The sequence below is a fragment of the Nesoenas mayeri genome (genome assembly GCF_963082525.1).
Source record: "Nesoenas mayeri genome assembly, chromosome: 6".
NCBI lineage: Eukaryota > Metazoa > Chordata > Aves > Columbiformes > Columbidae > Nesoenas > Nesoenas mayeri.
This window is the reverse complement of record NC_137545.1, coordinates 3,902,425-3,927,969: the sequence shown is the minus strand read 5'-3', so window position 1 is coordinate 3,927,969 and position 25,545 is coordinate 3,902,425. Positions and strand designations below refer to the sequence as shown.

At 41.1% G+C, this 25,545-nt stretch overlaps 1 protein-coding gene and 1 pseudogene across 2 annotated transcripts in view; both read right to left on the bottom strand.

The window, feature by feature from the left end:
- LOC308041758 (neurobeachin-like protein 1) overlaps positions 1–16,135 on the bottom strand; it is a 32,273-nt pseudogene extending 16,138 nt beyond the window's left edge. The window contains exons 1-12 of the transcript in view: positions 15,556–16,135; positions 13,747–14,053; positions 12,662–12,768; positions 9,998–10,084; positions 8,472–8,555; positions 7,585–7,683; positions 6,897–7,477; positions 5,085–5,217; positions 4,368–4,487; positions 3,144–3,447; positions 2,222–2,278; positions 1,494–1,603 (exon numbers count right to left, since the gene is read on the bottom strand). The product of the transcript in view is annotated as a neurobeachin-like protein 1 (transcript). The remainder of the gene's footprint in view (positions 1–1,493; positions 1,604–2,221; positions 2,279–3,143; positions 3,448–4,367; positions 4,488–5,084; positions 5,218–6,896; positions 7,478–7,584; positions 7,684–8,471; positions 8,556–9,997; positions 10,085–12,661; positions 12,769–13,746; positions 14,054–15,555) is intronic.
- Positions 16,136–21,123: 4,988 nt separating this feature from the next.
- LOC308041553 (olfactory receptor 6E1-like) lies at positions 21,124–22,071 on the bottom strand (the record flags this gene model as incomplete). The annotated part of the gene is made up of 1 exon (XM_080346300.1): positions 21,124–22,071. One exon carries the CDS (start codon positions 22,069–22,071, stop codon positions 21,124–21,126), a length of 948 nt encoding a protein of 315 aa, XP_080202426.1.
- Between the last annotated feature and the right edge of the window lie 3,474 nt (positions 22,072–25,545).

Below are 25,545 nucleotides of genomic sequence, written 5' to 3'. Positions count from 1 at the left end.
TACTGAGCAAAGAGAACAAACTTCAGTCTTTTCAAACTGTTTGTATTATGGCAAAATCAACTAGCAAGAGTCTGAATTTTCTTAACATTAATCTCCATAAATCAGCATATGCACAGTGTAGGTCCAACAATATTTCCTCAGTAATTAGTTTGCTAGTAGATTATTTATTTGTATATACATTTTTCCTTAAAGAAAAAAGAAAGTGGTATTCTAGTGACAAGTTTTCTACACTCAGACTTTGGATTTTATTTTTTCTTAAAGCTAAGAGCCCTTAATCGAAGATTCTGCCTATAAAACAAAAGTGGATGTATTCTACCTAAATTTAAAATAAATAAATCCTTATTTGTGTCACTGTTTCTGGATCAAACTCTGATGCTGCACATAACTTGATTTCCTCATGCACAGAGCAAGCCTGACTGATTTTTACATTCATATGTGCTAGTGATCAGGGAACAAATAAGCAAACAGGTACATGGTGGTATTTATTAAGCTGGAGTGCATTTCATGGTTTCCTCCTCTTTTCCATGAAGTAGCAAGTAGAGGCTATTTGCTATTTTACACAGAAGACATCCAATGGACATATAATACCATCAGTGGCATGAGACTATGAAATTAGCTGCTTTATCAGAAGGACGTAAGGACCTTATGTGTTGGTTAAGAAAACAAAAATCAAGATATAAGACAGTTTTGCTATAACAGAGTGTTTGAGCAAGAAACTACAAGCAGGTTTAGCCAGAAAATGTTAATTCTTAAGCTCCAATACTAATATAACAGTATTGCTGTGGTTACAACTGCTAGCAAAAGTTAAACAAAGATGATTTGCATAGCTTGTAAGAATCAGATATCCCAATGTATCCAATAGTAAGGAAAAAGTATTGGTCACTTAGTGTACAGCAGAGACAGAATAAGGTCCAACACTTCAGTGAATATTTGTTGTTTTCTCTGAAATGAGGCTTTTGGACTGTGCCAACCCAAAACCAAAAGTAAATAAGATAACTACATTAACTTCTCTCTTTAAAAAATGCTAGATTCTTGTACTATTTTAACTCCAGACCTTGTCATCTGTAATTCTATAATATTTTTTATATGTCTAACATAGCAGAAAGTCCCAAGTGTTAACTTAACCCCACTAATCTTCATCTAATTCAGAGTTTAAGACTGTAAGAAAACCATGACAGAATTCCCTAGAGATGATGAAATGCTTTCAATATGCAACATGCATTGAATAGGTTATGAAGAATAGTCAGCTACCAATATAACTTAATGCATTACCTGTGACATTAAGAGCAGTAGGACTTGTAAGTTCTCAATAAGTGTAATACTACTCCAGCTACAGGATTAACCCATTCATGCCCATTACAAAAAACATGCTGTGTCTGCTAAATGTCATTTGCAGTATGATAATAACTTTCAGCATCCCAAAAGTTAGCTGAACATACACAACTTCCACTGCCGTATTTACATCAGGTTCTGCTTCTTCAGTATGCATTTACCTTGATGTCCCAGTTTACTACTTTGTTTCCAGTTAGTCTTCCATGGAAAAGATTTGCAGACAGGTCAAGACAAATTTGGTTTCTGCAGGCCTGTGAAACAAATGAAGAGGCTGAAACATCATATATGTTATCTTAGATTTGACATTCACAATTGTACAAGACAATTCTGTTCTTTTGCCAAACAAGAGAAAAATCTTTTATCTCTGCTAAAGACTACAGTTTAAGCAAGCTCTTATTGCTCTTTATCTTCCCAAAATAAGCACAGTGTAAAGATGGTATGCTCACCTGTTCTACGAAACAGCAACAGCAAAAAAAAATAAAGAGACCATCTAGAACATATTCTGAGATTACTGCACGCTGTGAAATCACAGAGAAGCTATGTATTATTTCATACCTTTGGTGTATAATGAAGTATTGGTCACTTAGTGTACAGCAGAGACAGAATAAGGTCCAACACTTCAGTGAATATTTGTTGTTTTCTCTGAAATGAGGCTTTTGGACTGTGCCAACCCAAAACCAAAAGTAAATAAGATAACTACATTAACTTCTCTCTTTAAAAAATGCTAGATTCTTGTACTATTTTAACTCCAGACCTTGTCATCTGTAATTCAATAATATTTTTTATATGTCTAACATAGCAGAAAGTCCCAAGTGTTAACTTAACCCCACTAATCTTCATCTAATTCAGAGTTTAAGACTGTAAGAAAACCATGACAGAATGACCTTACTGGGGAGATCTGCTACTTCAGCCTCTTGAGACTTCCATGGAGTTAAACAGTTTGGACCTATTAAAATATAAATATATATATACATCTAAAATGATACATCAAGTATATCTTTATAACATATATATTTAAGAATACACTGGATATCAATGCAGTTCATTAATTCACAGATTTTATACTACTATGCTTCGTTGCAACACATAGGATATTCTAAACCATACCTAAACTATACAAAGGGTTTTTTTTTTTTACATTCAAACAGATCTAATATTTCTCTCTTTACAAATATCTACCTCATATTTGTCACCAATCTCTGTCATCAAGCCCAAATGTTCAGAAAATTAGTAACCTTCAAGAGAACTTTTGTTTAGTAATGCAAAATATTTCCTTTAAATGATGAAAGTGTTTTCATGCTAATCTCTAACAACCCCAAGTCATTATGAAATTTAATACCTTAACACCTTGAACTACAAAACAGAGCTTATCAGAATGTTTCTTAAAAATAACCCCTTAATTATCAATTAATTCTTATGGAAAAATCCCCAAGAGTACGGCACCTGTAAGTAGCCTATCAAAACAAGGGCAATACTTTAAAGAGTCTCAATGGCAAACTCAAGTGTGGGCAAACAGTAGCAAAAATTAAGAACTTAAAAATGAAAATACTACCTCATGTTTGTATTTTTGCAGGTCTGTGCATATGACAGATAGATGAGCTTATTGCAAACATAACACTTTAAATAAAAGTAATAAAATATTTATCATTCCATTTTAAGCTTATTTGTTATCAGGTGCTCTCACTCAGGCCAGCTCTGCAATTCTTCTGGATTGTAACTTCTTTATGTGTCTATGTAGAGCTAAGCTCCACGGCGTCTTCTCCATAACTCATCCCTTCTATTCCACAAAAACCAGTACAATCACCACTCACCTGCTAAATACAACGCTTTCACCTGAGGAGGCTGCAGTGCTTCATGAAAGATGATCACTGACCCAAGGTGGCCCTCCAAAGATGTTGGACATCCCCATTCACTGTCCTGAGTCCCTGCTGAGATCATCTTGGTGATGAGCTCTGGTTTTCCAAGCATCCCGCCCCAACTCCCAGCAGAGAGGATGCCCCCGAGCGACGTCTGATGGGGCAGCACAGGGGAGGAAAAAGGTGGATCTGGTATCTGAGATGGAGAAGGAGTAGTTGTTCTTTGGCCAGCAGAACCAATGCAGCAAGACGTGAAAGACTGGAAAGTCACACATGGAAGAAAGAAAACAAAACACATACTGTAAATCTAACCTCTTTTTTCTTTTTGCCGCAGTCGACAAAGTAAGTCTAACTAAATAAACCTTACCTGCCATGGTTTTAGCTACCTTGGTGTTTACAGTGCTTATTCTAAAGATGGGCCAAAATCCAGAGTTTTATCTTGCAATGGAAATTACATTTACACTCATTTTTTAAGTGTTATACTGATTTTGCTACGATTATGTCCGATTTAAGTGTTTGGTCAACACATTTAACAAATACCAAATTGGAACTTAAAAAAGACAGAGAATATTCAGCGTTGTAGCCCAGGTTAAGTGATATTTGTTCCACAAAAAAGAATGGACAAAGCTTATAAAGAAAACTAAACTTGACATATACTTTGCTTTTTTTTTCTTTTTTTAGGCTAAATGAGGACACGTTCAGATGGTTAGGTTAACTGTGTGTAAACTGCTTATCCAGCTAACAAAGCAGGCATGAGATTAGGCTATTAAGGGAACATACAGAAAATACAAGTAAAAAACCATTACTGTTGAAAACAACAGGGAATATTCCTCATTAAGTACGGTCACATCAATCCTGAGGGCAGATGTGTGGTTTGGTACGATTACCCATCATAAATTATGTCAGTATTCTCAGGTAACTATGTTGGGGAAAACCCCACAATCTAATCATGGTAATCTGTTATTTCATTTTTAAACTGAGTTGACTAAACAAGCAACAATGAATGGTTATATTCCAAATTGATACCCTGGATACTGTCCAAAGTTGAACAGTATTTATTAGCAGTAGGCTAAGCTATCTTAAGCTCTTACACAATTTCCAAAATGAAAAAGCCAACTATGTTCTCAGTGTTCCATGAGAGCGCGTCGGGACAGAGTATGACTCAGAAGCTGAACTTACTTCATTCATGGCAGGGAATCGAAGTGAGGCGGAGACCTTCTGCTGCCTGTTGATGTAGATGTACGCGAGGCTCTGACCAAAGGGCCTCTTGCCAGGCATGTGAACAATAGTTACGTTGTGCTGGTTAAGCAACATAAAGTAAGGAGGTCATTATTAAAAAGCAGTGAGATGACTGTATGGTACTATTCAACTTCAGCTCTACTAATCTGGTGAGGAAATCACTTAAGAGAATAAATCCAAAACAACAACAAGATAAGACCACCTGTCAGCTGCTTCCATTTTAAAGTAGTTTACATGCAAACAGGTTTTTGAAGGGAGAGAGATACAGCTCTTTCACATTAGTGCTTAAGTATGGGAGTAGAAAAAGGCAAGGAAGAAACAAAGGAGCACATTTTATCAAATTACATAGCACCGCAGCCACCTATGCTTGTTATAATTTAATATAAAAGAATTCTGCATGTTAAAAAGATCTCTAAGCACAATGCTGTAACCAGCTTATCAATAACAAATACCTAATAACATAGCCATAACTTAGCTCAATCAATCACTAAACTACATGGAAATTGCTTGCATTATTAGATATTAGGTCTGTTCTTATGCAATGAATTATTTAAATACAATAAAATAGACCATTTGTAAAACAACAAAAAAAATGACTTTGACTTCTGAGCTATCAGCACTATCCTGAACGAAGAGTTTTTCAGTATCAAATCTTACCCAGAGGGAGTCAAAAAAAAAATGGTCAGGCAGCATCACTGTTGCATATTCCCTCTTTGTGCAAACTGCAACCACCAGTACCCCAGAGCATGTAATAAATGCTTCAAACCCCATGCCACTTCCTGTGAAAAAGCTAAAGAAAAAGACAACAAAACACATAATCAAGTACTTACTTCATCAAAACTACTAGAAATCACCTAACAGTACATTCAGTAAGGAGCAAACCAATTTGAGTCGTTGTCACTGGTCCAATATATACTACTTGACTGGCTCCTACTATTATTCCAGAAAAAACAAGACGAAGAAGTGCCTCATAGAAGGGACCCCAAGGCACAGGACATGCAGGCTAAAAGGTGATCCACAAAGCTCACAGAGCAGCTTGTAGCATCCATCTTTTACTTGAGAACATAACCCTGGTCCCAGCAAATAATGCTTCAGTTTGACCCACACAGCTCAAGCTGGTTCTGCTGCAAAGTTCTGCCTGCTGCAGACTCTGGAAGCTACAATATTGTAATAAACAGACTGGCCTGCAAACTCTGCTGTTTTCTATCAGCGAAATTGTGTCTGACAGCCCCTGGTAGAGCTGCCAATATTGAGAAACCTTCCAATTTTTAAGCACTTGAGTATGAAAAACTATATATACATTTTGAACAGCTATCAAAACCTGCTACACACCCTCAGGCACCAGTATTCCAAGTGGGTGCTTTAACTACTGCACTATCAAATATCTGCATCTATCAATAAAAACCACACATACACACACAGAGCACGTGAATATTACAGGCAACCTCAACAGATATAAGCTATCTTACAGTTAAACACTGTAAAACATACCAGCTAGATCAAAATTTATTTTTTTAAATTTAGTTCTGTGTTTAACATTTCAAGCTGAAACTGGAATATTTAAACATTTCCTTTTAAAATTATTATTCATTTCAATGCACTACTGTTCTAGATTCACAAAACTAGAATGATGTCTTCAAAATTGTACATAAAATGACAGAAAAGCAGTCAGCTATTGGTATAATAGCATCGCATGGAAATCCAATCACAGCTTTTTTACTTTGCAGGGCAATTCCACTGCAATTTTCTAGAACTACAGTCTACTTCAGAACTGCAGTGGGACTCTGCTACCCAAACACACAGGGCAGCCATGCAAATCCAAGGGGTCTCCACCTGCCTCTGTGGTTACTGATAAGCAGAAGTAACACTCTAAGAGACAGGGGGTTTGAAAATACCAATTATGTTATGACTAGAATTGCATTCTTCAACATTTCCCTTGAAACTGCTGTGCAGTAAAATGGACTGAAGGGAGCAAAAGACTCTTCAGCTGGTATTCTCCCCTTCTGCATTTTGTTTGCTGCTGAAGGCTAGTACCTAGAAAGAGAAATTATACTGAGAACCATCTGTGTCAATGACTGCTACTTAAGCAAATGAGGGTGTCCTTTTGTTGCACTCTAATATAGGAAACGCACTTCATTACCTTTACAGGACACAATGGGAAGGCTGCTCTCTTTTGGAGTGTGGGTTTTTTAGCTCTTTTTTTTTTTTTTTGGGTTGAGCTATGAACCTTAATACAATTTGGAGTTGAAACCATAGACAAAGAAACATTACAAACTGAGAAACTACAAGCTTGTTTCTGTAACACAGCCTTGCTCTGGTGACAGATGACACTGCTCCTTTTCACAAACCAAGCGCCACATATCACATTCTATGAAGATAAACAGGAGTACCACATGTGATAGGGAACCATATGCCACAGGGAAGAGCTGACCCAGATTTGTGCTGTTCAAGCAGTTATAGTAACTATACCTATAGAGTTGCTTCCTCTTGCCACTTTTGCTGGTCATGCTGGGGTCCACCCGGTCCTGGTCAAGGCAGAGCCAAGCATTGAAAGAAAACACAGAGCCTGGCCACTTATGAATTGATGGAACAGCAATTCTGGCCATGCTCTGGTTCAGGTTGAAGTACTGCAAGGCACTGGCCATGCCTTGCTTCCGCGCCATCGCCAGAATGGCTCGCATGGTTGGAACAACGTAAGGGTGAGCTTGTTTTGGTTCCTCAGTCCTCAGGAGTCGTATGAGTTGAAGCAGTTCTTCTGAGCCCATTGACTGGCTCCCCAAAGAGCCCAGAAGGGCAATCAAGTTCTCTGCGCAAGTACAATGGAGCGCTGAGTGGGAATTTAGCATCTCAATGATCCGGATGACCATGTTCGCATTGACACACGTGGCTCGACTCTGTCTGTTAATACAGCAGATTAGCCTCAACCAATCTGAGATGAAAATCTGCAGGTTGTGTGATTCTAGTTCTGGAAGCCACTGGATAAGCAGCAATAAGGGCTGGACGTTACTAATGCCAAGCATCCCAACAGCCATGTGGTCACCTTCAACAGCCTGAAAACCAGCAGAGAACTCAGACATGAAATACAATAAAATAGAGCCAGAGGACGAAAGCTTGAAAAGATGTAAGCATTTTAGCATTCAAAGCAAGCACTTCTCACCATATTCATGAGTTCTTCCAGCAATTTTCGTGAGGGCTGACCCAGCGACTTTAGTACCTCATATATGTGTGCATAATCAATCCTCTCCTTGAAGACCTCCTGAGGATAAAAATCCCAGTCTCACTAACAAATAAAACGGATACAAATTGCTTATCTACTGCAGCAGGTTCTAATTTAATACAATACTAGATACAAAATAATTAGAATGCAAGAAAGACGTTTACAGGCTAGCAGTCTCGTTTTGATAATGTCCACTTTGTGATGGCCAGCATGCCGCAGATGAAAAGGATCTCACTGCAGCATGCAGATAAACAAATAAAAGATCAAAGTTATATTTTAATAATTACCTATAACATAATTCCTTTGGTATAAGCAAAATGTTAATTCTATCACAAAATGCTAACAGCTTTATTTTTCTAATGCTTTATTTTTCTAATGCAAACTACACCATGAAATGATTACATTGAGAATTAGAAGTATTCAGACATTAATTTTTGAGTGAAAGGTTTTCCTAGACCAGCTTGATTAAAAACTACCCATTCTAAACACTTCAAAAATTAGAAAGTGTTCTAAGGAAGTTTTCCTAAAAGCTAATTCTACCCCACACGTTCTTGGGGCAAGTAACCATGTAATTCCTTTACACAGGTTCCAACTGCCATTAACGCTCTGACCTTCTAGTTCTGATAGAAAGATGGGTCAATGTCCAGCCTTTGGACACAAATAAAGGGATAAGGGATGTTAATCAGCTATTCCAATCTGGCAGGAACGTATGACCATAATCCGCACACCTTCATTAGCAAGGTTCATCAAGATACAGTGATAAAAACACTAACTGGGAACAAGATCAAGAAGCCTCCTGCAAGCAGACCTCTCATAGATACTGTTACCTTAGCAGCTGGAGACTTGTGCATGACTGCAGTGAGGGCTTGAATGGTTGACACTGCCAAGCGGTCCAGGTGGCCCTGAAACACCTAAAAGCAGCAGGTACAGAAGTTATATACAAATGCACAAAGATAGTTCAGCTCCAAAATCTATACGGTGCCCTCCTGCCAGGAGGGAAACCAAGAGCTCGCTAACATGCTTCCAAAATCATCTTCCCAGCAGTCAAGATTTCATAAGCCCAAGGTCTACACAGAAGTACATAACAATAGACAACTAGGCACACACTTCGAGATGAGAGAGGCATTTACAACACACATCACTCTTCAAATATTCTTACGGACACACAATTTTTCCTCATGCGGCTAATGGACAACCTCAAGAGGGAGGGAGGAAAACAAACTAGGAAACCCCTTGCAGCATGTGTGTGTGTGTGCTGCTGGACAACCAGGCACCGCCAGCTCAAATAAAGCGTCGTCTTTTCCTTCCGAGTCCCTACACACCAGTGCAGCGCACACACACAAATTAGAAGAGAGAAGTCACACCAGCACAGCAAGGGGGCTGCCTCACCCCTGCCCTCATCGCATTGACCACGATCTCTTTTTCCAATTTAGCTTATCTTTTGAGGGTTTTTTCTATCATTCTTGTTCATATTGATATTTTCATGGTGGTTTTAAGGACAAAAATGTCAGAGCACTGTTTCATGTCCATCAGTAAACCGAATTAGCAAAACTGGGCAAACAAAATCTGTTTCATCATCTCTGAAATATATGCGTATCAGACACATTTTGAAAATGAAGTATCAAGAATTGAAGACCGTGTTAGATGTGAAGAAACATTTACATGTGGCTAGAGTGTCACCCTGCGTTTCTAAAAAAGTCAAAGCTATTCGTTAGAATCACAATTTGTAGATTACTATACCCTGTATTTAGCATTTCTTTACATTTTTAATTAGAACAAATCATTCTACTATAAAATTAATACAACAACAATTTGCACTTGAAACTTTCCACAATATTTGGGGAAAATTAAAGCAACAGGCCATTCCTACCTCCCTGATTCAGCCTGTCCATTGTTCTGTGAACATCTGTTCTTGATGACAAGCAAAGTATCAGGACATCAAATACAACCATTGAGATTCACAAACAAGGCCCCAGAATCCAAACCACCACAGTGCTGAGACAAAGAAGCAAAAAAAGAGGAAAGGGAGGGGGAAAAAAATCACCACCAGGTTGATAGAATTCATTTGGATTCCATTTATGTACTTCACCTTTTCCTTAATAAAAGCATAACTGAGGCTCAAGCTATTGCAAATATCTGCAATTTGAAGCAGATGAACAAAACTGAGGTTGATTTCAATCTGTTATTCAGAAGAATTATTTTCCAGAGACAGGAAATACTGATGCATGCAGCAACACAAGTTCATCTTGCTGCAGAAGGCTTAAAGAAGATGGTTAAAGTGAAGCACAAGAATCAGTTCTCCTGTGATTGTATCTTGAGTTCAACTGGAGTAAAAGACAGGTTAGGTAGGTACCTGGTCCTCATTCATTTCTGTCAGTAATTTGTTGGCAAGGTCTTTCTCACTCTTGTCTGTCACTTTATTGTTAGCATTTAAAAACAGCTGTTAGAAACAGAGACAAAAATAATGGATATAATTGCATTAAACAGTTACCCGCAGCCAAACCTGTGGAGGCTGCCTTGGACTTGTATTTCACACACACACCGAAAAGAAGAATTCTCACACCAGTGAGACACAATCCTCCATTAATCTGTATTTTTGCTGAATAGTTAAAAAAAAAGAACAATACTTCTTTTTCCTCATACATTTTGTTCCATTATGTGCTAGACACTCTCTCTGACAAGGAACAACCTGAGAAATCAACTTCCATAAATCACAAGAAACAGAAGAACAACACTCAAGATACTACTTGGACTTACATAGGTGTGAAAGCACATAGTTAGAAACACAAGTCATTTTGAAAGGTACTTCACGGTCAAGGGCACCTAATATGGCAGAATAACAATAACATGCCTCAGAGGATTATAATGTTAACAATCAGAAATAAGAACAACGGGAAGCAGACACAGACACATGAAAAAAAAATTCACATGGGTTACTTCAATTCTGATAACACATGTAAAATGGATGCATAAACTTGTATTACAATGCCCAGATCGTTTTAATTCTTCTATTTTAAAGCTGTTCAGAAAAGAATATTTTTTTAACCAGGCATATTGCTAGAGGTCATTGTGCTTTGATCAAAGTTTGACCTTTAAGAGAGTTTAGGCGATGAGAAAAGATTCAGGCCCAACAAAGCAGCTTATTAAATGACCCTCAGTATATGATAAGCACCTCCTGGTACCTCCAAAGTACCGTCCCTCTTTTGGATGTTGCAGGAAAAAGCAACATTCAGATCATCAAAACTTAACCGAGCAGTTTCAAAAGGCTGTTTTGCAGATCTCTAACCCTAGAGCATAATTAAGGGAATACAGTTTGCTCATAAGCCTTAAAAACAACAAATATGAAAGAAAAAAAAAGATGCAAAGAACTAGGAAGTATGACTACAAGTATGGCCCCAAATACCCCAAGTTCTCTGGGATTTCTATAGCAGATATAGCGGTATGGATTTTCGTCACCCCCTCCTTTCCATGGAAGTTTCTTGCACGTCACATTTGCTGCAGATCCATCAGCTTCCTGAGTTCTAGATCCATATCTGGACTCTTCTTGCTGACTGTGGAGCTGCAGAACTGCACTTTACACTGCTTGCTGGTGAATCCAGTAGCAAAAATTTCATAGGTAAAGAAAAAGATCTAGAAAGAGGGTCTCTACCCCCAGCTAATAAGGAGAAATCATAATTCCACAGCTAAATTCATCTTCCCTATTTGGCTTTGAAAAAGAATGCAGACACAAGTATATTGGAAAAGACACACGACTTCCCAGCCTTCACTCTCTGCACACTTCTCATCTTTGGGGATATTTTGACTGTAAAAGGTTAAAAAAACCCACTATGTAGCAAACTGGCAGCACTGATGTCCAATCACAGTAATATGTGAAACTATCACTGGAAAAACCCTTAGAAGAGTGTACATAGGCAGAATAAAAATAAAGGAGCAAGCTGCAAAAATAGCGTAGCTGTTCCTGCTTTCTTAAATTCCACCACTTGTTCATATGAGAGCAGGAACACAGAGTCTCCATAAATAGGTAAACATCGCACTGCTTGATAATTTAGGAAGAAACTAAAAAATACATTTCTTACGGAGTACAAGGTCAGTACAAAAATAGGCACAGACTTCTAAACAGAGGAGAATGGAAAGGTCAAGCAATGTATTTTCACGAGAAGATTAAAAGCCACATACAGTATTCAAAACACTTCAAGTCAGTTGGCATTCTGCCACTGATTATAACTACAGCTAAGACATAATCCAAGCACATTTATTTCTAATATATCACTGCACTATGTTCTAATCCAAAATCTAAATGGATTTGAATCAAATTGTATACTGTAGCTACCATTAAATTATCTAGCATTAGAAGAGCTCAAAAAAGCTATGTGACCAACATATCACAAAAAGGGAAATAAAATATTCCACAGAGTTACATCACAGCTACGTCCTTTTACACAGGGAAAAATGACATCTATGAAGCAATTACTGGAAGACACTATAGCTTGCATATTCTAATATGACCATCTGGGACTGAGATGAAAACACATCTATGTAAACACTAATCCTACGGAGAAGAACAATTGAAGAACATTTGTAACAGTTTGAGCTCATGTTTTATGTCAGCTACACAAGACCCAAATATTTTGAAACGCTTAAAGGCACATCGGCAAGGTCTTTTTTTAAAATAGAACAATATCCCTCTGAAATTAGAATTCACACCTCCACCTGGCAGCACCTGGGACTCCCTAGCAATCCAGTGACAGAACGTTAAAACCAAAACCAACCAAACAAAACCACACACACAAAATAACCCTCATAACAACAACAATAACGACAAAAAGATTTTAAAGTAACTCGGATCTTTCAGAACTTTCATGGCATTAGTGGCACTAATTGATCCAAAGTTTTACTTCTAGTATATAGACACTATAAAATTGCATCTAATTCAGACAGAAGACACAAAGGTAATGAATATATCTGCAATACTACATGATAGATTTTGTTAAAAATTTGCTGATAAGGGAAAATTTACCTTGCAGTTCTGCAACAGTCGAATGAGATGCTCAAAGCAGTTACTGTTAAGGAAAATCGCCTGCAGAACAGGCCTATCTGTGCAGTCTAACATGGCTGTGATGGTATCTATAAAATTAAAACAGAACTGGCATCAAAGACAAAACACTTCCCAAATCCATCAAGCATTTTTTCTGCACGTTACATAATAAATATGAAGAAAAAAAAATGTATCACGAACTGTGCTGTGAATTCTTTGATAAAGAATGATGTGTATTTTAAGCACAGAGTGCTAGGCCTAAAGCTAAACATTTTGATGCTGTAAAAATTATCACGTTACCTACTATATCTAGAGAAAAATTCAGCTGCCAAATATCTTGGATTGCTTTGGGGCTTTGTTTAGAGTTACCGCCATTTGTGAGTACATAAGCAGCAGGCCTTTTATTTAAAACACAAATGCTCGCTTTCTCATCAAGCCATTACTGTGCGTTCTACAGCAGCCTTATATTGTAAGCATTCTTCATTGCCTTGGTACTATTCCTCAGTTTTCTTGGAGGTTTGTGAAAAGAAATACCTTTATTTATATTACCCATTGTGAACAAAGTGGAAAAAATCCAAATCCCAAATCCTTATCCAATGACTTAAACCCAAGTGTTTCAGACCATCACCTTTGGCCAATGTTTACAACAATGCCATTTAAAGGCGAACAATCACGAAACAGCCACCACATGGGCCTTTCAGTACAGACCCATCTTATTCTGCCATTACTAAGGTGCTGATCAGTAATAGCTATTACCTGGCAAAAGTTGTTGTTTTTTTGGGTTGTTTTGCTTTTTTTTAAATTGAGATGGGCAGTCTGTGAACCTTGATGCCCTGGTTAAATGGAAGCAATTCAATATGGTTTCTTGTGTTGTTTTTTGTAGTGAATGATTAAATAAGAATAGATCTGAAGTAATGTCAATGACGACATATGCAAAATATTTCAGTTGCTTCTCCAAGTCAATGTTTTTAGTGGAACATTCAGTCATACTACTATCACGCTTCAATCATTGGTTGCTTCAGAGTTATCAAGAGATATTTAAAGGAACTGCACAATTGAGTACTTACTCAGCATTTGGATCTGCAGTGCTATGAACCTGCTTTCCCACTGCCTGCATCGCCTGGGATTAGGTAAAGCTGAATGGTCTGAACTAAGCAACTTGAAATAGTTCGCCAATATTGTGCTTGTCTCCACTTGCTGCTGGTCAGAACTGCTGGTCAGGAGGATATGGACAACTTCTGTCAGGCACTGCAGAGTCAGCTCTGCCTTCCTGCTCACCTCCTCGGGGCTCCTGTCATCCCAGCTGTCACAGTCGGCCAGAACATGCATCAACACCTCCATGGTGGCAGGAGATACTGCTTGAAGAGCGTTCCTCTGAAACCCACAGGTAAAAACAATAAAGGAAGAAATACAATCAAACCAGCAGTTTCAATCTGAGTTATCCAAATCATGGAACATCTGGGATATTGTGTCCAGTTGTGGCCCCTCAGTTCCAGCAGGACAGGGAACTGCTGGAAAGAGTCCAGCGCAGCCACCAAGATGCTGAAGGGAGTGGAGCATCTCCCGTGTGAGGAAAGGCTGAGGCAGCTGGGGCTCTGGAGCTAGACAAGAGGAGACTGAGGGGGGACTCATTCATGGGGATCAATATGGAAAGGGGGAGTGTCAGGAGGATGGAGCCAGGCTCTTCTGGGTGACAACCAGTGACAGGACAAGGGGCAATGGGTGCAAACTGGAACACAAGAGATTCCACTTAAATTTAAGAAGAAACTACTTCTCAGTGAGGGTGGCAGAGCCTGAAACAGGCTGCCCAGGGGGGTTGTGGAGTCTCCTTCTGTGCAGACATTCCAACCCGCCTGGACACCTTCCTGTGTAACCTCATCTGGGTGTTCCTGCTCCATGGGGGGATTGCACTGGATGAGCTTTCCAGGGCCCTTCAACCCCTGACATTCTGTGAACATGCATTATGTCTCTTAATGCCCTGTAATTGTTAACTAAATAGGAAACATTCTACTTGGATTATATTGATGGCTACAGATGAAATGCACCCCATCTTGTTCACTTAACTATGCTTCCTTTTTCAATGAGAATGCTTATAGGGATAAGGAAGTACAATTTAAATGCATGTTATAAAATTCTAATAAGGTAGCCTTGATAAACTGCTAATTCTAGGTAAATCTTTCCTTGAATTTTCATTTTACATCAAGAGATTAATAATACTTCAAAATTTTTGAAAAGAACATAATAATTGGTAAACGTTTCTCTGTGTCCCGAGTGCATTTCCCTCACTTCTCTTCCTGGCCTGCACAGGGTCAGGGCCAACTCAAATCTGGGGCAGGAGCCCAGCCTCACAGAACCTTTGAGAAGCCTCAGCAGGGACTCCCGGCCTTCTCTAGGGAGCTGGATTCAAACTGCGGCTCTCAGCCTTTTACCTGCCCGTGCTGCACTGCAGCCAGAGAAACATGCTCTTTGCTTCCCGTTTTTCCAAAGATTTTCAACAGCTTCCAAGCTCTAAAGGCCCTGTGGCTCTTTCTGAAACAGCTTACTTCCAGCATGTGCTGATTCCAAATGTGCACCTTTGCAGGTGGAGACTCCTAATCTAGTTACCCACATTTTTCTTCATGATACAAAAATATTACAGTAAGTTCATATGAATGTGTAGTTACTGTAGACAGCAAATGGCTACGGTTATTTGAAAGCAGGACCTAGCTTTTAGCATTTAGATACTACTGCACAGAATGTCCCCAAACTTCGTAAGACAAATTCATAGTCAATAACAAAATCTTCTCATTTATGGGTAATAGGGTATTTATAAACCTTAAACAATGAACAGGCATCTGGACGCTTCAGCAGCTGAAAAGATTTCAGAACATCCTTACCTGACCACCACCCACAATAGCTCCAAAGAGATGTAGCAGACAACATTTTAGGCTTTCCTTGAGATGTTCACTTTCTGGAAAGCATTCTGAGTGAAGTAAACAAGAAAGAGAAGTATTCCTTACTTTGGTCATATAAACTATACAAAGCTTTTCCTCTCAAAAAAACCCCAACAACAACAAAAACCCAAAATAAAACACCAACAAATTAAATTATTAAAAAAGCTCCTCTACTCCCTGTTCTCATGCAAATTTAAAAAAAAAAAAAACTCAAAGAACTATATAATCACCACTTCCTTTTACATAAATTAGACATGAACACATTCCTTCCAGCATTACCAAAGTCACACGACAAGTCCACATTTACCAGGAGTTCACAGGGCCGGACATTCAGCTTGGATAAAACTTTTCATGCAGGCTGACAGAACTATAGACATACAACGACTGTCGATCTGATCCATAATGTCACATCAGCCCGTTTTGTCCATACTAATGAGAAAGAGAAGGCCATGCTAACACGTAAGCAGTCAGCATGCATGGCAGAAGTCAGAATGATTTTGGCACAGAAAGTCTGACAGCATTTGCACAGTCCCTGAGCTCGCTGCCTTTAAGCCACACTTCCCTGCAACCTGTGCAGGTCTGGAACCTTTCCAGCAGTGGTCTCTTTAAAGATAATTATCCTGCATCTCTTCTCCTGCCATATCTGATATAAATTAGTTATAAACAGCCTCAGGAACTCTTTTTAGCAATAGCTATAACCTGGATACTGTTGCTATAGCAGTAACACTAGACTCAAAGTAGCTGCAACAAACTACAAAGGATTATTATATTTGGAATTAACAATCGTAAAACTTTCAATGACTTTGAGATAGAACTGCTAATGTAAAAAACTGAGATTTTAAAAACAACAATAGATACTGAAAATGCCAGAAATCTAGATTCATTAAAATAATAATATAACCTTTAACACCATTACCATTTTTTGCTGAGTAAGACTTCTGACTATAGACTGAATGTATAAGCCCGTTTTTAAAGAAAATTGCACAGCTATTTTTTAAATTTAGTCCTCAAAGGAAACAAAGCTTAGATGATCACACTGTTAGTCTGCTAGTCCCCCCACTCCCTGACTTAGAGTCTCTAAATCTTTTGGGGAACCTCAGACAAACTCAAAAGAGCAGTTTGTAGCAGACTGTGAAATCATTAGGCTGGGTAGACCAAAAAAGCCTCAAATTAGTGCTGTATCTGGGCCAAGAATGAAGTGATGACTGTAGGGTATAGAAATCCACATAGCCAAGGTCCAACCCATGAATCTTTCAAAATGAAGTGGGTGGCATACAGCCCAGTGCTGGTCACAGGATGTGGCCAACAGAAAACAAAAACAAACAACCAAACAACAACAACAACAAAAAATCCCCACAAAACCAATACTTAGTACATGCAAGATTTGCAGGAAATAGTCCTAACACGTCTGCGTGCACTGATGCTTCTTTCACCAGACACAAAGCTGGGCAGTATCTGAGTCTGGGTGGGGGAGCCATATCAGGTCTCCAGGGAGGACACTGGGACCTCAGTTCAAGGAATCACATCCCAGTGCTTCATTCAGGTAGTTTCTTGAGGAAGTTCATCTCAACATGAAGTGACCTTGATACGCTGTCCCACAGGCCTCCATGATCTTCACAGGAATAGCTGATTGTATTTGTGCTCATTTGGGTTCATCTCCCCTCACACACACTATGTGCATGTTCACATCTCCCCTCAGTGCTCACCTGGACTTCTGACCTAGTCATCTGGTGTCCTTCCATGGGGGGAAGAACAAGCTCTGCCAGCTGTGGAGAGAGGACAATGATCAAACTGGTGGTTGCAAGAGACAATAGCCCCAAGCTGTCATCCAGTAGCATGACAGACTGTTTCCATGTAGCTCATTCACACACACAATGCCCTGCTCTTCTCCTGGGACATCCCAGCTCTTCACAGAACTTTTACCCGAGGAGAGTGTGCCTGCACTGGCCTGGCCAGCTATTCCTGCACCCTGTCCCCATGGTCCCCACAGCCCCAAGTGGGGAGTTTTGCTTTGTAAAGCAGGTTTGCCTTGGTGACTTAGCTGTGGTGACTCTGAAGGGTCAGACTGGTCAGACTGGGAAGCAGACTCAGCTGATGGTGGCCACTGCCACTGACCACCTCCCACACAAGCTCTTAGGTGGCCATGGAGGGTGCTCAGAGGGATCCTGCCTTATTTACCATCTGTGTGGGTGCTGACCACCAACAAGCAACACCTGAACCAGCCCTAAGTGTCATGAAAAGTGCACTGGGACCCTGATGTCATCACACTGAGCCCACAGAGAAACAAGCAAAGCAATGAGCCTCTTCTGAGTCTATTCCTTAGGCATGTTCTTGAGAGCAACTTTGGAAGAAGACTTAAACCTTCAGGCAGTGCTCTAAGGAGATCCCCTTGCTGATGGAGATGCTGTTCCGTGGCCAGCTCTGTCACAGAAGTGCCCATTGCCTGTCCCTGCCTGCGATTACAGGACTGTCACACCACAGGACTGTGACCAAACCTCAGGAGCAGTCAGGCCTTACACCAACACAAGGGCTGAGAAGGAGAGTGGGGAAGTGGAAAGAGAACAACCCTGGAGAGAACAAGGCTGGTGCTCCCTGGCAGAGCTTCTGTGCTGGGATCTTTGTATTCAGCTTTGCAAAGGTCTCAGAGGAAGGATCTCAGACAAACAATTCACTGCAGGGTCCTTTATTTTATTGAAATACACAGAGAGCACGGCTTCTCATTTACTCAGTCTGTGGCTCAAACTATAAATGTAGATGGTGAATTAGAAGTCAGATGGATAATAATGTTTTTTTTTTTTTTTGTGGGCAATATCATCACATTTTAAAAAAACAAAACCAAACAAGCCTCTCCCCAACTACAAACAGTAATCTACAACTACAAGATATACAAAAGAGAGACTGGGTCTGTCATGAGTTATACCATCAGTGATGTACAGAAGATGGGCAGTTTATTGCTTTTGAAAAGCATCCAGCCATTAGTTTCCTCAGGGCATCCTTGAGCTCCTGGTTCCTCATGCTGTAGATGAGGGGGTTCACTGCTGGAGGCACCACCGAGTACAGAACAGACACTGCCAGGTTCAGGGATGGAGAGGAGATGGAGGGGGGCTTCAGATGGGAAAAAAATGGCAGTGATGATGAATAGTGTGACCACGGTCAGGTGAGGGAGACATGTGGAAAAGGCTTTGTGTCATTCCTGCTCAGAGGGGATCCTCAGCACAGCCCTGAAGATCTGCACAAAGGACACCACAATGGAAAAAAAAAAAAAACAACAAAACCACAAAAAGAACAAAGGGACACCTGCAACAATAAGCCCAGCCTTCCTGAGGTAGGCATCTGGGCAGGAGAGCTTGAGGATCTGTGGAATTTCACAGAAGAACTGGTCCTGGAAGCTGTTTCTGGAAGAGTAGGGGGCTGTGGGGACAGCACACTCTGGCTCATTTGCAACCGGTTGTTGATTAACACCCCCAGGGCCTTTTCCATTGGGCAGATTTCCAGCTGCTTCCTTGAGCCTGCAGCATTGCATTGGGTTGTTGTGACCCAAGTGCAGGACCTAGCACTTGGCATGAAACTGAACAAGTCCAAGTGCTGGATTATTCACCTGGGATGGAATAACACTGAGTGCAAGTATAGACTGGGAGAAGAGTGGCTGGAGAGCAGCCCTGCAGAAAGGAGTCTGGGGTGATGGTTGGCCACAGGGTTGATAGGAGGCAGCACTGTGCCCCGGCAGAATAGACAGTAAATTGCATCCTGGGGTGCATCAGACAGAGCATGGGCAGGTTGTCAAAAGAGGTGACTGTGCTGCATATTCAGCTTTAGTGTGGCCTCGCCTTGAGTACTGTGTGCAGTTTTGGGCCCCACATATTATTGCAACAAGAATGTGAAGGTACTTGAACACATCCAGAGGAGAGCAACAAACCTGGCGAAAGGGCTGGAAGGAATGTCCTCTGAGGAGCAACTAAGGACTTTGGGTTTCTCTAGTCTGGAGAAAAGGAGGCTGAGGGATGACCTCATTCCTCTACAAATTCCTGAGGCAGGGATGTGGACAGAGAGGTGCTGAGATCGTGTCCCTGGTATCCAGTGATAGGACGTGTGTAAGTGATTCAAAGCTCAGCCAGGGCAGGTTTAGACTGGATTTTAGAAAGCATCTCTTAACTGAGAGGGTGATTAAACACTGGAGCAGGCTTCCTGGAGAAGTGATCAATGCCCCAAGCCTGTCAGTGTTTAATAAGCATTTGGACAAGGCCCTTGATAACATGATTTATCGTTTGGTCAGCCCTGAATGGGTCAGGTATTTGAACTAGGTGACCGTTGTAGGCCCCTACCAACTGAACTATCCCAGTGTAGTTTAGTCTAGTCTATTTTATACATATACCTTTACAGGGTCGATTCTGGGCTCAAACACTCAGTCTGCTCAGTAGCCTCCCCATGATATTAGCCTAGCCAGGTGCAGACACCAGGACCCATGAGCCTCCAGGGCTGCAGCCCCATTCCAGATACTGGTACAGACAACCCCAGTCACACACGTGCCCACACACACTCTTATGTCCGGTCACTCTGGTCTCTCGGTCACTGGCACCAATGACATACAGGCTGTCTGACCCCCTGGCCCTGCTCCAGTTGCTACACTCACATGTTTGTGCAGAGAAGAGATTTGCTCACATAGCAAAGACTTAGAAATTAAATTCAATGAGAAGACAGGACAGACTGCACTGGATTGGGGTCCTTCCCCAAGCTTCCCATGAAAAGTCCTGTGTAACCCAAAAATGCTCTTCCCCTCCATCCCTTGATGGATGCACCCCCAGGCAACAATTCCCTTAGTCCAAATGGTGATCCAGAGAGCTTCTGTCAGTGACTCCTCTAGATGGGCTTCACACCTGGACAATGAGGCTGATGGCTTTCCCAGAACAACCTTGGGACAAGATGTTTCATCCTCAGTAGCCTGTAATTTGGGTTCTGGCTTGCCATTGAGCCTTTGTGCTCTTCTTGGTTTTGGAGATGGGCTCATGGTGAGCTGGTGGCTCCCCAGTGATGGTGCTGGGAGCAGCTGGGGCAGCATATAAACTGACTTAGTCCTCCTGCCATTGTTAGTGCCTTCTTTGTGTGTGCAGAGGAGCTCCTTATCACTTAACACAATACAACGAGATAAAACGAGGAAATGTCATCAAGTTTCACCAGGGGAGGTTTAGATTGGATATTAGGAAAAAATTATTCACAGAAAGGTTTGTCAGGTGTTGGAACAGGCTGCCCAGGGAAGTGCTGGAGTCATCACCCCTGAAGGTGTTTAAAAGGCATTTAGATGAGGTTCTTAGGGGCATGGTTTAGTGCTAAAATTAGGTTAGGTTAGGTTATGGTTGGACTCAATGATCCTGAGGGTCTGTTCCAACTGAAATAATTCTATGATCCTGTAAATCGCCTGAGGTATCTCTGTCTTGAGGTTACATCCATATACATTGATATTATTTAACATATGATAGCAGATCACTGGAATTGCTGTCCAGAAATGCCTCATGATCAGGGGAAAAGCTGAGTTATTGTATGGGCAATGGCTTCTTTCAGGGCCAGTATGACAGTCTTGTTTCTAAGACTGTAGATGAATGGATTTAAGAATGGGTACAGGACGGTATTCAGCAAAGCTATGATTCTGTTGTTCTCCAAGGAAACACCTTCTGAAGGACACACGTAGAGAGCAACGCAGCTCCCGTATGCAATTGACAAGGTGATGAGATGGGAAGAACATGTAGAAAAAGCTTTTTTCCTCCCAGAGGCTGCTGGAAGGTGTAGAATAGAGGAAAGGATGCACATGTAAAATGCCAGAGTTAAACATAAGGAACCCAGAATGAGAAATGAAAAGAAAACAGAATCTATTTTCCAAAACAGGCTGGTGTCAGAGCAGGACAGTTTGAGTAAAGGGGAGCTGTCACAAAAGAAATGATTAATTTTGTTTGAGCCACAAAAAGTCAGCTTGTAGGGGAGGACCAGGCGGTAACTCAAGAGTGTGAAGCCTGTGACCCAAGCAGCAACAATGAGGTGGATGCAGAGCTGAGACTTCATGATGGCAGCATAATGCAAAGGTTGGCAGATGGCAACATAGCGGTCAAAGGACATGACAACAAGTAGAACAAGCTCTGTACAGCCCAGTGCTAAATAGAAATAGGATTGAGCAAAGCAGCTGCTTAGTGAGATTGTTCTCCTGCCAGAACTCAGGATTACAAACAGTTGGATGCTTGTAGAGGATATAAAACAGATTTCCAGGAAGGCCAGATTGCTGATGAAAAAGTACATGGGGGTTTGTAGGCGGTGATCCACACACACCAGGAGAATGATGGTAGTATTCCCCACCACTGTTGTCAGGTATATGAGCAGAAAGACCAGAGAGAGAAAGAGCTGTAGTCTTTGATCAAGCCCTGAGAAACCCTCTAGGATGAACTCAGTAACTGTGGTTGTATTTTCTGGTCCCATGCTGAATTTCAGTTTATCCTGTTGAGACAGGAGCATAGCAAAAAGCAAGCGTGATAACTGCACAGCAAGACGAAAGGTTCTACGCTTCCTTCTCTGCTTCTTTCCTTTCTTGTCGTCTTCCTATATTACACAAATACAGATAGTTCTTCAAGCATTTCTTACACCCTGATTTTTCTGTATCACATTTCGGTTAGAGTCTCAGAGAATTTGTTGTCTTCTTTCTACCTTTTTCAAACACTCATGAAGAATTCTTTCTCCAGAACAGAGGATTTTAAACAGCCTGTTAGCTATTGCACCCCATTCCTTGCAAACTCCAAATTCATGCAGACCTGTTCCAAATATGTCACACCTATGTGCCTAAGTCATCTCTTGTACTGCACAAACACTAAACTATCCAAAGCAAAGCAAAGCAAAACAAACCAAACCAAATATGTATGTATGTTGAAAGCTCTTCTTGCTACTTTTCAGTACTTGCCTTTTTGGACCCTGAGTATCTACTGATTTCAGAATAAGTAGTATCAAGCATCTCTTTGGTAATCCCCTGCTTTCCTCCACAGCTTCTTTCTTTCTGTTTCTTCAGGAAAGGGGAAGGGAGGGTGGAATAGGGAATAAGTATAACTTGTCTTCTTTATTACTCCAAATAATGACTGAAATTTGTTATGGTTCCATACAGCCTTATCTCTACATCCATCTGCACTGTAATGCAGTTGCTTCCAAACAGTTGCTCATTGCTATTGGTATCAAGTGTCCTGACCTAAACGCAGAGTAAGAGAAGAGTGACTGGAAGAGACTCGTAACTTTTCTTTTGTGTGCCAGTTATAGGCTGGGAGGACTCAGCCTTGAGAGTTTTCTCCTGTCTCCACTGAGTATAGAGGGAGCCTTGGGAAAACAAATTTCACAGGCACCTGTTACAAAGTCTCACATCTCTGATTTCTGAAGTTATTAAGTTTTTTTTTTTGTTTTTTTTTTTTTTTTAAAAATCAAACTACACATCTAGCAGAAGGGAGCACAAAAATTCACACATATACAATAAAAACTGGTGTTTTTCCCTTTGCATTTGTTTTTAGACATAGAAAGGAGTAGAGCAGACAGTTCCAAAACCAGGATGATTCAAAATGCAAGGGGAGGAGAGGGAGAGGAGGAGATAGTGGGTTTGAGGTGGTGAAACAAAGCTGTGTTGTTGTGCAACAAGAGCACTTCAGTCATTAGTTCCCTGAGTGGTCCAAGGACTTTCTCATCTCATCATCCGCAGAGACAATAGGAGAGACTGCTCTGAGACAATGGATCAGCCTGAAACCAAGTGATTGAGTTCAGTCAACCTCCTTCAATATCAACCACCTCCAAAATAAGCAAAATTTAGTCACCTTAAAAATTAACTGTTGGCCTGAATTATTATGAATTATTCCTAACTCTTCAGGTGGGATTCCAGACAGTCCTGGAGCCAGACAGATCCTGACTGACCAGCAGCGGGAAGGCAAATACTCAGAAGTCATGAAGGTCATCAGAAAGATGCTCCCAAGATGATGACAGATTTGAGAAGGTCAAGGGGAACTGGGATAAGAGAGACTGGAGATTTGGAAGAAAAAAGAATGGCTTGGCCAACAAAGATGAAAGATTTTGATGGGTTCAGGTAACAGTGATGCTGCTGTGACACTGACTGTGAAAACATTCATGTTAGGCCCTTACCTGGGTTCTAAGCAGTAATCTTAAACCCTAACCTTACCCCTAAATGCTAGTCCTCACCCTGACAGTAATCCACTACACTACGCTCTAACCCCAAAATGTACCTCTAAACCAAATCCCAAACCCATAACCCCTTATTCTTAGTCTTATCCTTTCACTCACTTTAATCCTCACCCTGTATCCCGAGCCTTAAAATACCGGTCTTAACCTTAGCCCTCACCACAACCTTAAAAAACCCCTAACTCATGAAGCTAGCCCGTAACCTTAACACTAACCACACACCTAAGCAGATCGCAAGATGCCTAAATCCTAACCCTGAAGAGTGAGTTCTAATCCCTAATCCCTAAATTGAACACCTAGCACCCATAGATCTCATTCCCATGCTCAACCCCCACCACCTTCAACCCCTCTCCCTACCCTGCACAGCAGTTTGATCCCTTAGGGGCAGAGCAGGGTTATTCTGGAGTAGCCATGAGGCACCTTGCAGGACTGGCATGTCAGAGAAGGTGAAAGACCACCAGTAGGTGCATGGGCTTGGAGGGTGACAATAATTTTACTTTTATCTGCAGCAGGCACATGTCTTTAGTCTTGTCTGAGAAGCTGAAAGGCCAACAGCAGGCATGTGGCTTGGAAGGTCATGGTGAAGATACTTCTTTCTGGCCAGCTGGTAGGCCACAAGCAGGCTGATGGGAAGGGTCATATGCTTTAAGGATGGATTCTGAGATGATGGAGCTTTGCTTGGTAGCAGGAAACAGCAGAAGAGAGAGAAAAAGTGCTGCAAAGTGCTTCTTAGAATGTGGAGACAGGGCATGAGGAGATAAAAATATCACCTGAAGGTCACACTGTGGTACAAGAGGTCACCCAGAGAGAGTCTGCGATCAGCCCGTTGCTTTGTGTTTCACAGAACAGCCAAGAAGGGTGGAGACACATCAGTGAAGGTACAGAAATTCTGGGGTGAGAGCAGGGTAGGGAAGAGAGATGGGTGTCTGCAGCCTGCAGGGAAGACAGGGGTGTGACAGTGTAAGACAGTCTGTGGCGGAGATGGCCAAGGGCTCTGGTAGGGCTGGAAGGCAACCACAGAACAGAGATCTTCATCCACTTGGCCATGTCAGTGGTCTCTGCCACTTAGACCTGTGAGGACACATGTTTTCCTCATGGAAAAAGGGCCCCATTGCCTCATTGCAGCCCCATAGGGAGGTGTCAGGCTGTTGTCTTTCACACCTCACATCCCACTGCCCCAGGAAGAGCCACACATGAGGGACAGAATCTGCCTTCCCAGGGGCTGGGGTGAGGGCTTGGCCTTTCTGCCTCATAAATCAAACCAAATCTTTCCTCAGCATCAGAATTGTCTGTAAGTTACCTTTGCCTATCTACCATCACGGCCTCCAAGTATCTGCTCTAATGAGTCCATAAGGAGAGTTTGTCAGCAATTGCCCTCAGTTGGGCCAGTTAACACACTGAGATACTTTGGCATTTGCTTCTGACTTTATGTCCTTGAGAGGTTTTTTTCAGTCTCCTCTCAGTATCTGAGGTTCATGGACTCAGCACCAAATGCACCATGGGGTCCATAAAAGCTGAGAAAGCCCTAAGGATCAGTGTCTCTGCCATGTTTTTCTTAAAGTCTTCAGGACTTGTACAGTTAATTAGAGAGGTTTTAGGAGTCTAGTTATAGAGGAAGAGTTCTGTAAGCATTTAATAATTTTTATTTTCCTATTTAAGGACTTTTTTCATTATTTTTCAGTTTATGGATGAGGTGATAGCAGTATTTTCTGATTGATATTGATCCAGAGT